Source organism: Sardina pilchardus, chromosome 10, assembly GCF_963854185.1.
Source record: "Sardina pilchardus chromosome 10, fSarPil1.1, whole genome shotgun sequence".
In the NCBI taxonomy this organism is placed as follows: Eukaryota; Metazoa; Chordata; class Actinopteri; order Clupeiformes; family Clupeidae; genus Sardina; species Sardina pilchardus.
This window is the reverse complement of record NC_085003.1, coordinates 2,708,791-2,724,753: the sequence shown is the minus strand read 5'-3', so window position 1 is coordinate 2,724,753 and position 15,963 is coordinate 2,708,791. Positions and strand designations below refer to the sequence as shown.

Here is a 15,963-nt window from a genome sequence, read left to right as displayed (position 1 = left end):
TAGGTATTCTTTTGGCCCTGAAAAAGGCTTTAGGGGCAGGGTCTATGAAGGGAGACACCCCCACATGGGTACATTTACAGGCTACGTTTCTTGATAGGTCTCTTTTAACTCACATTCCAACAAATTCAACATGTATCATACTCCTTATCAACAGGAGGTGACGCTGGCAGCCGCTGAAGATCCTCTTCTCACTGACAATGAGGCTTCAGTGCCCATCTCTGCGCCAGTACCCATCGCTGCCTCAGTGCCCATCTCTGCACCCATCCCTGCACCAGTGCCCATCTCTGCCTCAGTGCCCATCCCAGCACCAGTGCCCATCTCTGGACCAGTGCCCATCCCTGCCTCAGTGGCCACCGCTGCACCAGTGGCCATCCCTGCCTCAGTGCCCATCTCTGGACCAGTGGCCATCCCAGCACCAGTGTCCATCCCAGCACCAGTACCCATCCCACCAGAAAAGGCAATACCAGCACCAGTGGCCATCCCAGCACCAGCACCCATCCCTGCACCAGTGTCCATCCCTGCCTCAGCGGCCACCACTGCACCAGTGGCCATCCCAGCAGAAGAGGCAATACCAGCAGCAGTGCCCATCCCAGTACCAGTGGCCATCTCTGCACCAGTGCCCATTCCAGCAGCAAAGGCACTCCCAGCCGATGCTAACCGCTATCATCTGAATAGTGAGTGTGTTTATTTATCTCATGAAGGTGTTTCTGAAAACCATTGCCTTGGAAATAGACTCCAAGAAGCTGATCAGTCTGGAGCTGTCATGTCCCACAATATATCTCAGAATCAGCTGTAGGTTCTTCTGGAATGTTTAGAATGTTTACTGATTCATAGCAGACATATGAAGGCAGCACTGGTCCTTCTTTCTCCAACAGGGCCCAGAAGGAGGTACGTGGATATATTTGCCACATCAGCGCTGACTGTGCCAGTAGCCCCGCCCAACATGTTGGACCTCATGGCACCAATGGCCATTCCTGACCTCATAGAAGGTCAAGGTTAGTAACACAAAAGCACACTCCACACACATCAATTAGTGTCCACGGTGTCTGTGTGAAGAAGTCATTTTTTTTTTAGAAGTATGGCTGACAAAGTTAGATATATTTGTAGATGTAGTTACCATACTACTGGCAAATGTATTCATGGATGTATCTCGATTCCCCATTGCAGATGAGACTGGGCAGTGCATACAAACAACTCTGTCTGCTCAGGTAATCACATTATTGTTCAATTCAAAAGTAAAGAAAATACATTTCTGTTTTAAATCATTCGAATTCAGAATTGTTCAATATGTCCCACCTGTCCCCTCTCAATAGGAGGTGATGGCTGTCTCTCCTGCTCCTGTTGAGGAGGCTCCCCAGTCCATCTCTGCACCAGAGTCCATTCCAGCAGCAAAGGCAACTCCAGCAGCAGTGCCCATCTCTGCTTCAGAGCCCAACCCAGCACCAGAGCCAATCCCAGCACAAGTGCACATTCCAGCACCAGTGCCCGTATCTGCACCAGTGCCCGTCTTTGCACCAGTGCCCATATCTGCACCAGTGCCCATTCAAGCACCAGTGCCCATATCTGCACCAGTGCCCATTCAAGCACCAGTGCCCATCTCTGTTTCAGAGCCCATTCCAGCACCAGTGGCCATCTCTGCACCAGTGCCAATCCCAGCACAAGTGCCCATTCCAGCACCAGTGCACATTCCACCACCAGTACCCCTCTCTGCACCAGTGCCCATTCCAGCAGCAAAAGCACTCCCAGCCCTTGCTGACTGCTATCATCTGAATAGTGAGTGTTTTTTTGTTTTTGTTTTTTTTATCTCATTAAGGTGTCTCTGAAAACCATTGCCTTGGAAATAGACTCCAAGAAGCTGATCAGTCTGGAGCTGTCATGTCCCATAATATATCTCAGAATCAGCTGTAGGTTCTAAAGGCAACACTGATCCTCCTTTCTCCAACAGGGCCCAGAAGGAGGTATGCAGATGTATTTGCCACATCAGCGCTGACTGTGCCAGTAGCCCCGTCCAACATGTTGGACCTCATGGCACCAATGGCCATTCCTGACCTCATAGAAGATCAAGGTTAGTAACACAAAAGTACACTGCACACACATCAATTAGTGTCCACGATATCTGTGTGAAGAAGTCATTTGAAAAAAAAAGTATGGCTGACAGATGTAGTTGTAGTAGTTGTAGATGTAGTTACCATACTACTGGCAAATGCATTAATGGATGTATCTGGATTCACCTTTGCAGATGAGTCTGGACAGTGCCTAAAAACAACTCTGTCTGCTCAGGTAGTCACATAATTGTTCAATTCAAAAGTAAAGAAAATACTTTTCTGTTTTAATCATTCGAATTCAGAAATGTTCAATATGTCCCACCTGTCTCCTCTCAATAGGAGGTGATGGCTGTCTCTCCTGCTCCTGTTGAGGAGGCTCTTAAATCGGCTTCCTCTAAGGATTACATACCAGCTTTTAAGGTTTGATTAAAGATCCTGGGAAAAACAGACAACTGTTATGCCTTAGAGTAACATTCATAATGAGACTACATTACTTTAGCTGAAAGTTTTGGATTGTCACAATTTCACAAATTTACTTTAATTGAATATCATCAGAAATAAGTAACTACAATATGATGATGTAAGGAAGACACAATGTTATGCAGTCTCACTGTTGCTCCAATTACTGCATTCGTTGTTTGTGCTCTTATTCTGGCTCATTATGACCACTGTGCAGTGAAACCTACACTCATATAAGTTTAGTCAGAGTGTTTTTTCTTCTGGATTTTTTTCCTTTTCAATTTTGTGTTAGCAAATCACAGGACACTGAAAGACCAGGGTGCTCACACATTCATAAACACACACACCATTACCTCCACACACCCACATGTACAGACACATAAAACACACACACATGCAGGCAAGCAGACACATGCACACACTCACAAGCAAACACACACACACACACACACACACACACACACAAAAGCAGACACATGCACACACTCATTTACATACACAAAAGTTGCAAGAGTAGGGGATGGAGTAGGATATGAAGATAAATTGACAGTGATTCATTTTTGTGTAGAGAATGTGCAGGACTAACCGGCGGTCATATTTTGTACCGCTTTGCATCTAGTTCTTACATAATTTTCACTGAATTTGTCTTGCTGTAAATGCTTTATCTGAGGTACCAATTAAGCAATTCCATCAGCAATCATTGTTGTGTTTTTGTGATAGCATTAGCTTCTGCTTCTGATTGTGTTTTCATGTATGTGCCACAGAGATATTGTAGGGGCTGGCTCATGTGGATACTTCCCTCAAAGAAAGAGGCTCATCTCCCTGATGACACAAACAAATCTGTAAGCAGTCTAATTTGTATGAGAAAATCTGTTAAAATGGCATGAGGAAGATGTTAAACAAATGTTTAAAAATTCTTACAGATTTTTTGGGATGTGTCTAAACAGAAATGGGTGGATCGAAATGAACCAGAGAAAAAGGTAACCTATTAAATGAGCAATGGAAATGAAATAGTCAATCAGAGAACTATTGCCAGTGATCTTTTATTGCGCTCTTAAATGAAAAGGAAATAGTTCCCAAGGTTTACACAGTGAAATGCCAGTTCATCACTCACTTACAGTAATTTCCTGTGTATTAGCCGCATTGTGTATAAGCCGCAGAACAGTGTTTTATGCGAGTTAAAAGAAACTAAACTATGTCAGTATATTAACTGCCCCCGTATATTAATCCCATATCTGAAGACATTTTGCAAAAGCAATGCATACAGCTAATAGTTGGGAAATGACGGTTCTGATTTTGTTCTACTCAAAAGACCAAAGCCGTCCCACCACCACCCATGGACCCTCCACTGATGCCCCCCTGGAACACCAGCAGCTCAACGGGAAGTGGTGGCCCATCTACTGTACTCCCCACCAATGGAGCACCAGTCAACATGTTCCGGAGGACTGGTGAGTTCATCTGCAGTGTGCTAGTAACAGCACATGACCATTGGCTCAGTCTGATATTTCAACTCACAGACTGAGAAATGTCTTGTCCTGAAAGTCCTCGTCTTCACAACATTGGATCACTTGTAAAATGATTCTAAACATTTTGCAGCCACGTTCAACACATCACATTCAACATCAGGCCATTGGTTATGGATTGAGATTAGTTGCACTGTCTGAATGTATGAAAAGGGTTTTTGTTTGGGAATGGCCAGCTTGTACACATTACTCTACTTACATATTGAACCCCACTTGTTTGAAGTGATCAACAACAAGCTACTGACATCAGTGGTCATCTTGTGCATCTTCTTCACTGTAGGAATTAGGAACCGATATGTTGACATCATGAACCCAGGCGGAGACAACACTAAGCCACCAACAATGCTAACCCTGTTGACTCCTGTGGTGAAGACAGTGAACATATTCAACCCATCAGCTCAAGGTAAGTCGTAGATGTGTTCGCTTCCTTTTAACCACTAATTGTTTACACTCCAAGGCAAAGAGGCACTTTTTGTATGATGTTCCTGCAACTGGATAAAAATGGTTGCTTTGTTTGTTTTGCATACAGTGTGTGCAGGGGAAATGGTTGAAAGCGTTACACAGCCTTATCTACCTTTGGCTGAGCTCTAAAAACCCCCAACCGAGGCTGAGGTAATACTGACACATCATTCATATACTATTAGTAAGAAAATAGCAGATGTAGATGGTTCTGATATTTTGCTATGCTGATTCTTTGGTCAACAGAGTGTGTGCATGACCCTGCTTAGGGATTTCAATACTTGACATTTTGGTGGTAAGTTTCTGTCAGTAAAAGCAATCTGCAATTGTAAATTAATTTTTGCACTTTAACTCCCATTGCATTCTCAGTTTAATCTACAGATGGTACGGGTTGAGAATGCTCCTTTCATTCCCGCACATCGGGACTCCCGAAGCATCGGGAAAACTGCAACCGCAAGGGGGCAACATAGACCGCCCGAGTTTTCGAATGTTTACAGCCTACCTCACAGCTCTCTCACTCGACGTAGCCTATAACTCAGTCAGTCCAGCAGAGATGCCAGAGCAACGTTTTGGTCAACGGAGAGGGAGAGAAATGCTCCGCATATCCGTCTCATTTAATCATTAAAATGAAAGTGATTGGCGAAATTAATCAAACGACGTTTCAATAAACCATTGTTGAAATGAATGAAAATGGTTTTAGAAACCTATAGGCCTATCAGAAGGACTATTTCCTTCAATTCAACCTGAAATAGGCTACTCGAAAGGCAACCTTAGATTAATTCATGAATTCATTACGGTTACAAGACCGCATTTCCGTGAATAGGCTATTATTGTCAACGTCAAGGCGAAGACGAAAGAGATGGACAAGATGGACATTTTGGCAACATTTACATGCTAGGAATACTTAGAAATGTGTAAGCTATTTTAAAACGGAGGCTTGTTCATTTTAACCGGCGACGTTTCAAGTACATTTCCCGAATAAAGCCTATCGAAGTTCACATCCAGCTGTGGCGCAAGTGGTTGATGCATAGGTATCGTATGCCAGCGACCGGGGTTCGAAACCTAGTCGAAGAACCTCTCCGGAACCCATCAAAAGAAATTGCATCGATTTATTAAAAGAAACGAAAGACTTCCTGTTTTGAGATTCTTTTTATGTTTGCGATGTCTGCTGAAAAGAAAAGTTAATATGTTAATTCGTGGTTCAGCGCGCACTCACACACATTTTTACATTGACATAGTGTCGGGCTCAAGTGTCGTGTCGTCCTCAGTGCCGCATATAGGCTATAATGTAGTGACCTGGTTAGACGAGTGTGGGGGAGGGGGAATGATCGCACAAGACAATAATGCTCTTCATGAAATGGATCTCACAGGCGGCTGTCTGTTTTTAAATGTAGCCTACTAGGCCTACACCACTTGCGAAATCGGACGTGGCACATAGCCTAATTAGGCTATTAGGCTACTGGATAGCAAATCCATAGACTTTGTTCATCCTATATCCTTAAAATGAAAGTGATGACTGGCGAAATTAATCAAACGACGTTTCAATAAACCATTGTTGAAATGAATGAAAATGGTTTTAGAAACCTATAGGCCTATCAGAAGGAAATAGCCTTCAATTCAACCTGAAATATGCTACTCGAAAGGCAACCTTAGATTAATTCATGAATTCATTAGGCTACGGTTACAAGACCGCATTTCCGTGAATAGGCTATTATTGTCAACGTCAAGGCGAAGACGAAAGAGATGGACAAGATGGACATTTTGGCAACATTTACATGCTAGGAATACTTAGAAATGTGTAGGCCTAAGCTATTTTAAAACGGAGGCTTGTTCATTTTAACCGGCGACGTTCAAGTAGGCTACGGCGACGTTCAAGTACATATCCCGAATAAAGCCTCTCGAAATTCACATCCAGTTGTGGCGCATGTGGTTGAAGCATAAGTATCGTACGCCAGCGACCGGGGTTCGAAACCCAGTCGAAGAACCTCTCCGGAACCCGTCAAAACAAAATGAATCGATTTATTAAAAGAAATGAAAGATTTCCTGTTTTGAGATTCTTTTTATGTTTGCGATGTCTGCTGAAAAGAAAAGTTAATATGTTAATTCGTGGTTCAGCGCGCACTCACACACATTTTTACATTGACATAGTGTCGGGCTCAAGTGTCGTCCTCAGTGCCGCATAGGCTATAGGCTATAATGTAGTGAACTGGTTAGACGAGTGTGGGGGAGGGGGAATGATCGCACAAGACAATAATGCTCTTCATGAAATGGATCTCACAGGCGGCTGTCTGTTTTTAAATGTAGCCTACTACACCACTTGCGAAATCGGACGTGGCACATAGCCTAATTATTAGGCTACTGGATAGCAAATCCATAGACTTTGTTCATCCTATATCCTTGGCGGAGATAATAATTAGGCATATCAAATTAAAAGCACACTACGACAGGTATACTTGTGTGATCACGCAACACAAGAGAGCATTTAGCGATGGGACAGTTGTGAATGAGTGCTTAACACCCTGGAGTCTAAATACCCCCGGGGGATTTGAAAAACTGTTCCAAACACACATCTCAATCTCTGCTTTTATCATATTATAGAGACACCATTAGAAGCCTTTAATCAACTCGTTTTCAAATATATAGCCTATGTTTTAAGAGAATATGGCAATGATAATGGCACTTTCTAAAAACAATAAATTCGTAGGATTTGTCCTCTCACCTGCAGCAGGCCCATTCAAAAGCCCATCCACCTAATTTGCATTTGAAAGAGCCAATCACTAAAGTGACACATTTAGTCTAGCCTACTTTATTAGTTTTTTTTGACCCCTCTAATAAATTGCCTATAGTCCTACTACGATAATGGAGGAAGGGCTGCCTAACTGTTCCCCCTAAGAGTTTTTTCATAAGATAAAATGTTTACTCTATTTAAGTTTAGGATTTGGTAGACAAGACAACCTCGGAAAAGTTCTTCAGATAAACAATGTTTTATTGAATTAAAGGAAAGAAAATGTATCGCCAGGGTTTCGGGGCTTGCGAAGGCATTCGTTGATCTTATCGATGCAGTCCTTGCGGCCACTTCTCCCCATCGTAGGAAACTTTCTGCTTAGTGTTGACAAAGGTCTTGACGTTGTGTGGCAGTGCTTGCTTGCCCTTCGATCCATCCCAGTTGGTGGTTTTGCACCAGGCTCTAGTGCAGGGGTCTCAAACTCAAATGAGCTGGGGGCCACTGTAACCAACATCAACTGGTTGGGGGGCCGCATAGGTTCAGATCACTGTCAATTAGGCCTACGATCGATCATAATCTCCAAAAGGCAGACATACTTCGGAATCAGATATGTGAATAACAGACCCAAGACCTCATCAAACGTGATTTTTTGTTTCAACATTTGATGTATTTCTGCTTCAGTTTGTGCAAAACTATGGCCTGCATGCATCGCTTCCGTGTCATTACAAACCGCACGTCTCCTGCGTGTAGTTTGTAATGAGGGGGCTAGTTCGTGAAAACGTTCCTTGAATCGAAACACTTGATGTCTAGCAGGTGGAGTCTAGGCTACAAATGAGATTTGTCACCGTACCTCCCGTCTGTTTTAACCCGCGTCGTTTATCGCATAAAAAATACCCTCAAGGGGCGACTTAGGCTACATTATTATTTTGACAGAAAGTTGCGGGCTGGAACATGTTGCAAGTAAACAATTGCTAATTCGTGATGCTGTCACGAACCTGAGCTATGGTAGCGCAGCCATAGAGCCCAGCCCACGATTATTACAAAATATAAAATGCCCAGATGCATCTGCGCGGGCCGCACTAACATTTAGCTTCGACTTCAGCCCGGGGGCCGCAAAATATCTTCTCGCGGGCCGCAATTGGCCCGCGGGCCGCGAGTTTGAGACCCCTGCTCTAGTGCTCCTTTGTGGTGATGGCTCTGAAGAGCAGGCATCCGTATCTACCAGTGATGCGCGGGCTGATCCAAATCGAGCGGGCGACCGCGGTCACCCGCGGTCACCCGCGGTTATGGGTCAAGAAAAAATATTTTTAATGATATGCGGGTCATGTTTGGTCGGGTCGGTAAAAAAAATAAATTGTCATTTATATCGTACATAATTGTCTTTAGAAGAAAAAGACATAAGTTGCAGCATTCCCACTGAAACGCGATTCTATCCCCCACATTTTGTCACGAACATGTAGAAATGCACTTGTTGTTTCTGCGTAGACAGACCCTCGGCTACACTTGACATGCAGTTGTGTTCTGTTCTCAGAGCATATGCTTTCTCTGTCTATGATCTGCAGCTTTTATCTCGAACTGCTGGCCTCTACAGAAAGTGGCAGAATCGTCTACTGAGCAGCGAAGTTGCCGATGCAATGCGTGTTTCTCAAGTCTGATAATTTCCAGCAAGATCGAATGGTATTATGGAAAGAAAAATAAACTAAAAGTTTCCCAAATCAGGAAATATTTCTTAATTTAATGTCATCAAGGCATATAGCCTACAATTGGTATGAGCATGCAATATGTGCGTCCTTGCGCAACTTATAGGCCTAGTGGCTCGTTGGAAAGCCCCACGTCTGCTCTTCCCCACGTCGTGCAATAAAGGTTTCATATCGCTGCAATTTATAATCGCGGAGCAATGGACTTTTGGTCCATTGATGAAGACGTTAATAAAGAGTTTCTTAATAATATTCTATGCCTGCATTTCATGCTTGGGAGAGCTTCAAGGCATTCATGTGAGGAACGGCTGAAACAGAATTTGTATAGGAAAATCCTAGGCTAATTATGTTCAATGTTGAGTCAAACAGCCACATTTTTGGATGAATGCTGACACGGAACAAAAAAAAGGTAGCCTAAATGCATGTTTCCCAAATTCTGAGCAATTATAGGCTATATATAATTAGGCAATATAGGCTATATTATTGTTTTACATGCATATGAGATACCAATTTTGCATAGCTCAATGACGCTACGACTAAGTTAGACTAGGCTACTTTTTACAATAAGCGGGTCGGGAAGCGGGTCGGGTCCTGTATTTCAATATTTTTTTTTTGCGGTCCGAGTTGCGGTCGGGTTAGTTGTAAACGGCGGGGCGGGGCGGGGCGTTCAGACACGTACCCGCGCATCACTGGTATCTACCAACGTTGCCGCGACTCTGTTGGTGAATTCGAGCATGTTGTTCTAATCTGGGCCAACAGCAAGCAAAGTCACGTCATCGTGCTGAGAAGGAACTTGAATGCTGTTGTCGAATGTGGCAGAGAATACAGAAGAAGACTTTAACTATTACTTATATATTCTTATGACGAAACGCGAAGAAAAAATACGAGGACTGACCATCTCGCCTCTCCGCGTTTCCCCCAATAGGCCTACCATGGCGACAAAGAAATAAATATGATTTGACATTTTAATGTTTGTAGCGCGCCAGTTTACCCAGTGTGTGTGCATTGAGTAGTTCCTTAAAATACGGAACAAAGAGCGTCCCGTAGGCTATCTGTTCAATACAGAAGAAGACTTTAACTATTACTTATATATTTCTTATAACGAAACGCGAAGAAAAAATACGAGGACTGACCATCTCGCCTCTCCGCGTTTCCCCCAATATCATGGCGACAAAGAGAAATACATATGATTTGACATTTTAATGTTTGTAGCGCGCCAGTTTACCCAGTGTGTGTGCATTGAGTAGTTCCTTAAAATACGGAACAAAGAGCGTCCCGTAGGCTATCTGTTCAATACAGAAGAAGACTTTAACTATTACTTATATATTTCTTATAACGAAACGCGAAGAAAAAATACGAGGACTGACCATCTCGCCTCTCCGCGTTTCCCCCAATATCATGGCGACAAAGAGAAATACATATGATTTGACATTTTAATGTTTGTAGCGCGCCAGTTTACCCAGTGTGTGTGCATTGAGTAGTTCCTTAAAATACGGAACAAAGAGCGTCCCGTAGGCTATCTGTTTAATACAGAAGAAGACTTTAACTATTACTTATATATTTCTTATAACGAAACGCGAAGAAAAAATACGAGGACTGACCATCTCGCCTCTCCGCGTTTCCCCCAATATCATGGCGACAAAGAGAAATAAATATGATTTGACATTTTAATGTTTGTAGCGCGCCAGTTTACCCAGTGTGTGTGAATTGAGCAGTTCCTTAAAATACGGAACAAAGAGCGTCCCGTAGGCTATCTGTTTAATACAGAAGAAGACTTTAACTATTACTTATATATTTCTTATAACGAAACGCGAAGAACAAATACGAGGACAGACCATCTCGCCTCTCCGCGTTTCCCCCAATATCATGGCGACAAAGAGAAATAAATATGATTTGACATTTTAATGTTTGTAGCGCGCCAGTTTACCCAGTGTGTGTGCATTGAGTAGTTCCTTAAAATAGCCTACGGAACAAAGAGCGTCCCGTAGGCTATCTGTTTAATACGGAAGAAGACTTTAACTATTACTTATATATTTCTTATAACGCTGGCTGTAGGCGATTTCTATAACCATTTTCATTCATTTCAACAATGGTTCATTGAAGTGTCGTTTGAATAATTTCGCCAGTCATCACCTTCATTTTAATGATTCAGTGAGATTAAGGAGTCGACTATTGACGGATATGCGGTCTTCATCATTAAATGCAGTTGAAACTTTCTGCCACCTGGTGGTTGTTTGGGTACATTGCCTTAGCCTCGAAAAAAATCGGCTTGACGCACTGCGGGATCTCTTCGGGAGTCCCGCGGGAGAAGGTGCATTCTCAACCCGTACCCACTGTAAATTATTCTGTTTGTTTGTTTGCTTGTTTCAGGACATGCAGGACATTCCAACAAGCACACAGAAGCCAGACACTTCACTTCACCAAAATAAATTTTCATTCAGCATCCTAATAGCATTTTCCTCTCCAATTATTATTATGACCGCCGCAGTAGCAGCGATGATAGAGAGGTTTGATATACTGTAGCTTGTTTTTCTTCCAGATTTTTTTTCCCTCAGTAATTTTGTCTCAATGATTCCTGGGACACTGAAAGACCGGGCTGCACAAAACTTGGTGGGCATGTACTGTAGCCCCACAAGGTAGTCTGGCTATCATCATGCTAAGCTCACTCTTTTCAGATTGAGCATTAGTATGGGGAGTCTGTGTTTTATTTCTACTGCACAAGAGACGTGATCAATGGGCATCGTTCAAATGACTACGTACGCTTGGATAGTCCTTCAACCAATCAGACCAACGATCCGGTGCGTCTTTTGGATAAGCTAGTTTGTGATTGGACCTAGATATATTTGAAATAGATGTGAACGTTTCCAGCCTGAGCTGCAGGGCAACATCCAAATTCGCTGGCAGGTCAGATAGGGTTCACTCAGCCTACCCACAAGGATGACAGAACCATTGATTTTCGTTTCGATCTAACATCGATCTGTCGGCCACCTGCCACATGGAACCCTCAAACAGAGCATAGGCTACAGTGGACACCGTCTTCTGTTTTCTCCAGAACTGTAGGGGCTAGCATTTTTTGTATACTGGTCTCAAGGGGCCATTTCATCTCACGAAATTTGTGTGTTGAGCTGTTATGACACCTCCTGAATCCATGCCAAGTTTTGTGAAATTCTGTTCATCGGGGGCCATAATATGTATGTGGCCAACTTATGTGTACTGTGACTGTACACCAATTGGCCTGTAGACAGTGGTGTTGAGCGAAGAGTTGCCGTTACAGCCCTGAAATTGCAGTTTTTTACTGCCCGGAAAAGACTTCATCCCTTCCACAATCACTTCAAACATGAAGAATGTAGGCTAATGCATGAAATAAAACAAAAGTAGCCTGCAATTACTTTATGACTAATCATAACCAGCTTCATGAGATGATTATCTGGAAGTAGATCATTTATGAGTATGGGCGGCATTGGGCGCCCCAAGTTTTGTACTGGTAGTGTAGATATTTCCTCTGCTTAATGATGAATACTAACAATACCTCTGAAATATCTTGTAACTCAATAACACCAGCTGTTATTTTGGCAGATTCTATGGTGATGGGACTGTACAGTTGTCCTGTTATGTTTGATGTAAAGACACGGACACGTTTCACTGCAGCTTCACTTTACTCCAGCCTTCAACATACATACAACGTGAGTCCCAAAACCAAAACCGAAACTCCCGGTACGCGCATGCGCACTTACACATACATCACATCTCCCCTCTTTTAGTTCTTTTTTTTTTCCAAACATGTATTTTGAAAACACATTTCTCCAATAAACATATCTAGACTAAACATGTCTCATTTAAGATAATGGGTATCATTCTAACACACACTTAATACTATACCCATCTGGTCCATAACACGTACCAAGTACCATTAGAACTCATGACATGCCTAAGCAATGCAAATTTAACAACTGGATTCCATGTTACATTCCCAGAACAGTTTCTTTGTAATTGAACCTTACTTAGATTGTGAGTAATTCAAACAAGTGTTCTTATGCAATCAGTCCATATATTTCATTGGAACTTTGACCTGTCTACCAGACCTAGTTGTCTGTAAGGGTGTTTGTTGTTGATTAGTCTGGGCTGTAGGTGTACAGTGCTGTTCAGTCTGTTTTTCAGGAGGCTGTTCTCCTGAAACTGCCTCTGCAATGTCTGTCATGATATTCTCCTTCTCGACTGTCTTCCTAAGATGTCTTCGATTGCGGCGGTACAGCCCTCCTTCTGGTGTGCGAACTATGTAGGATCTTGGTTGCTCATGCTCTTTTTCAACAACAGCTGGCTGCCAAGTTTCCCCTCTATGTATTCTGACTCTCTCACCAGATTGCAGATCAGGTAAGAGCCTTGTTTGCCGGTCATAGTAGAGCTTCTGAGTTCTTTGTCTTTCCTTCAGCTTGTCACACACCTGATAAGTTTGCTCAGTGGTCAGCAATGACGTGGAGGTGGGAAGTCTTGACTTTAGACGTCGTCCCATCAATAGCTGCGCTGGAGACAGCATGCCATCCAGTGGTGTGTTTCTATACTCTAAGAGAGCAAGATACGGATCACCATTGCTGCACTGTGACTTCCTGAGCAAATTCTTTATGGTCTGCACTGTTCTCTCTGCTTGACCATTTGATTGAGGAAAGTTTGGGCTAGATGTCATATGTTTGAACTCCCAACTTTCTGCAAAACTCTTGAACTCGGCACTTGCATACTGTGGGCCGTTGTCAGATATGACAATGTCTGCAATTCCATGCCTTGCGAATATGGATTTCATTGCATTGATGACACCTCGACTGGTTGTCTCAGACAGCTTGTAGATTTCTGGATACTTTGAAAAGTAGTCTACGCATAGTAGGAATTCAGATCCATTGTGATGGAAGAGATCAGTGCCTATCTTCTCCCATGGCCTCTCTGGTAATGGATGTGAGAGCAGTGGTTCTCTTGGGTTGCTTTTCTGATACTGATTGCACACTGCACACTGGGATACTATTTCTTCTATTGCAGCGTTCTTTCCAGGCCAATAAAGAATGTCTCTTGCTCTGGCTTTGCACTTGACTATTCCCAGGTGCGACTCATGTATTCTGCTTAGCATTTCTGCTCTGAGTTGTTTTGGGACAATGAGCTTGTCTGCTTTGAACAACAGTCCATCTGAATAGCTCACTTCCTCTCTGAAGGTCCGGTATGGCTGTATTATTTTCGGCACTGCTCCTTTTCCCTCTGGCCATCCACTTGCAATGATGTTCTTCAGCGTTTGCATTTCCATGTCCTCTGCAGAGGCTCTTTTAAACATTTCCTGTTTTTCCTCTGTCATGGGTAGCTGTCTTGTGATGCAGTTCACTACCACGTCTTCATCTAGCAGCTCTTCCTCTGTCTCATCAAGATACGAACGGCTTAGAGCATCAGCAATGTGAAGTTCTTTGCCTGGCTTGTATGTGACTCTGAGACTGTACTTCTGTAGCCTCAGCATCATTCTTTGCAGTCTCATCGGTGCTTGATGGAGAGGCTTCTTGAAGATACTCTCCAGTGGCTTGTGATCACTTTCAACATCTATCACTTTGCCATAGACTTATTGATGAAATTTCTCACAGCCATATACTATGGCCAGTAATTCTTTTTCAATTTGCGCATATCTGCGCTGGCAGTCAGTGAGTGCAAGTGAGGCGTACGCCACAGGTTTGCCTTCCTGCAGTATGACTGCACCCATACCTTCCGAGCTTGCATCCACTGAAAGCATCACAGGCTTGCTGACATCAAAGAACTTCAAGGTAGGGGCATTTGTGACGAGTCTTTTCAGCTCTTCAAAACTCTTCATCTGTGCTTGTTCCCAATGCCACTCTGTATCCTCCTCAAGCAATTTCCTTAGTGGTGCACTGACATCAGATAGGTTCTTGATGAACTTTGCAAGGTATTGAATCATGCCCATGAACCTGAGAAGTTCTTGCTTGTCAGTGGGTGGTGGTAGCTGAACCACAGCTCTGACTTTTTCATCATCAGGTTTCAATCCATCTACACTGAGAATGTGCCCTATGTATTTAATTTCTGTCATTCTGTTGCATTTGTTCTTGTTTAACTTGAGATTGTATTCTCTGGTGCGCTCCAGCAGTTTCACTAACCTCCTGTCATGTTGCTCCAGTGAGTCTCCCCATACTAGCAGATCATCGATGATCTCCATCCAGGCCCTCTACAGTGGGTACGGGTTGAGAATGCACCTTCTCCCGCGGGACTCCCGAAGAGATCCCGCAGTGCGTCAAGCCGATTTTTTTCGAGGCTAAGGCAATGTACCCAAACAACCACCAGGTGGCAGAAAGTTTCAACTGCATTTAATGATGAAGACCGAATATCCGTCAATAGTCGACTCCTTAATCTCATTGAATCATTAAAATGAAGGTGATGACTGGCGAAATCATTCAAACGACACTTCAATGAACCATTGTTGAAATGAATGAAAATGGTTATAGAAATCGCCTACAGCCAGCGTTATAAGAAATATATAAGTAATAGTTAGTCTTCTTCCGTATTAAACAGATAGCCTACGACACGCTCTTTGTTCCGTAGGCTATTTTAAGGAACTACTCAATGCACACACACTGGGTAAACTGGCGCGCTACAAAGATTAAAATGTCAAATCATATTTATTTCTCTTTGTCGCCATGGTATTGGGGGAAACGCGGAGAGACGAGATGGTCAGTCCTCGTATTTTTTCTTCGCGTTTCGTTATAAGAAATATATAAGTAATAGTTAAAGTCTTCTTCTGTATTGAACAGGTAGCCTACGGGACGCTCTTTGTTCCATATTTTAAGGAACTACTCAATGCACACACACTGGGTAAACTGGCGCGCTACAAACATTAAAATGTCAAATCATATTTATTTCTCTTTGTCGCCATGGTATTGGGGGAAACGCGGAGAGGCGAGATGGTCAGTCCTCGTAGCCTATTTTTTCTTCGCGTTTCGTTATAAGAAATATATAAGTAATAGTTAAAGTCTTCTTCTGTATTGAACAGATAGCCTACGGGACGCTCTTTGTTCCGTATT

General features: G+C 43.1%; 1 protein-coding gene across 1 annotated transcript; it reads left to right on the top strand.

The window, feature by feature from the left end:
* Positions 1-2,388: 2,388 nt before the first annotated feature.
* Positions 2,389-4,626, top strand: LOC134093496 (protein transport protein Sec16A-like). The gene is made up of 6 exons (XM_062546552.1): positions 2,389-2,465; positions 3,269-3,346; positions 3,428-3,484; positions 3,817-3,952; positions 4,308-4,430; positions 4,557-4,626. Exons 1-6 carry the CDS (start codon positions 2,391-2,393, stop codon positions 4,616-4,618), a joined length of 531 nt encoding a protein of 176 aa, XP_062402536.1. The 5' UTR covers positions 2,389-2,390; the 3' UTR covers positions 4,619-4,626.
* Positions 4,627-15,963: the final 11,337 nt, after the last annotated feature.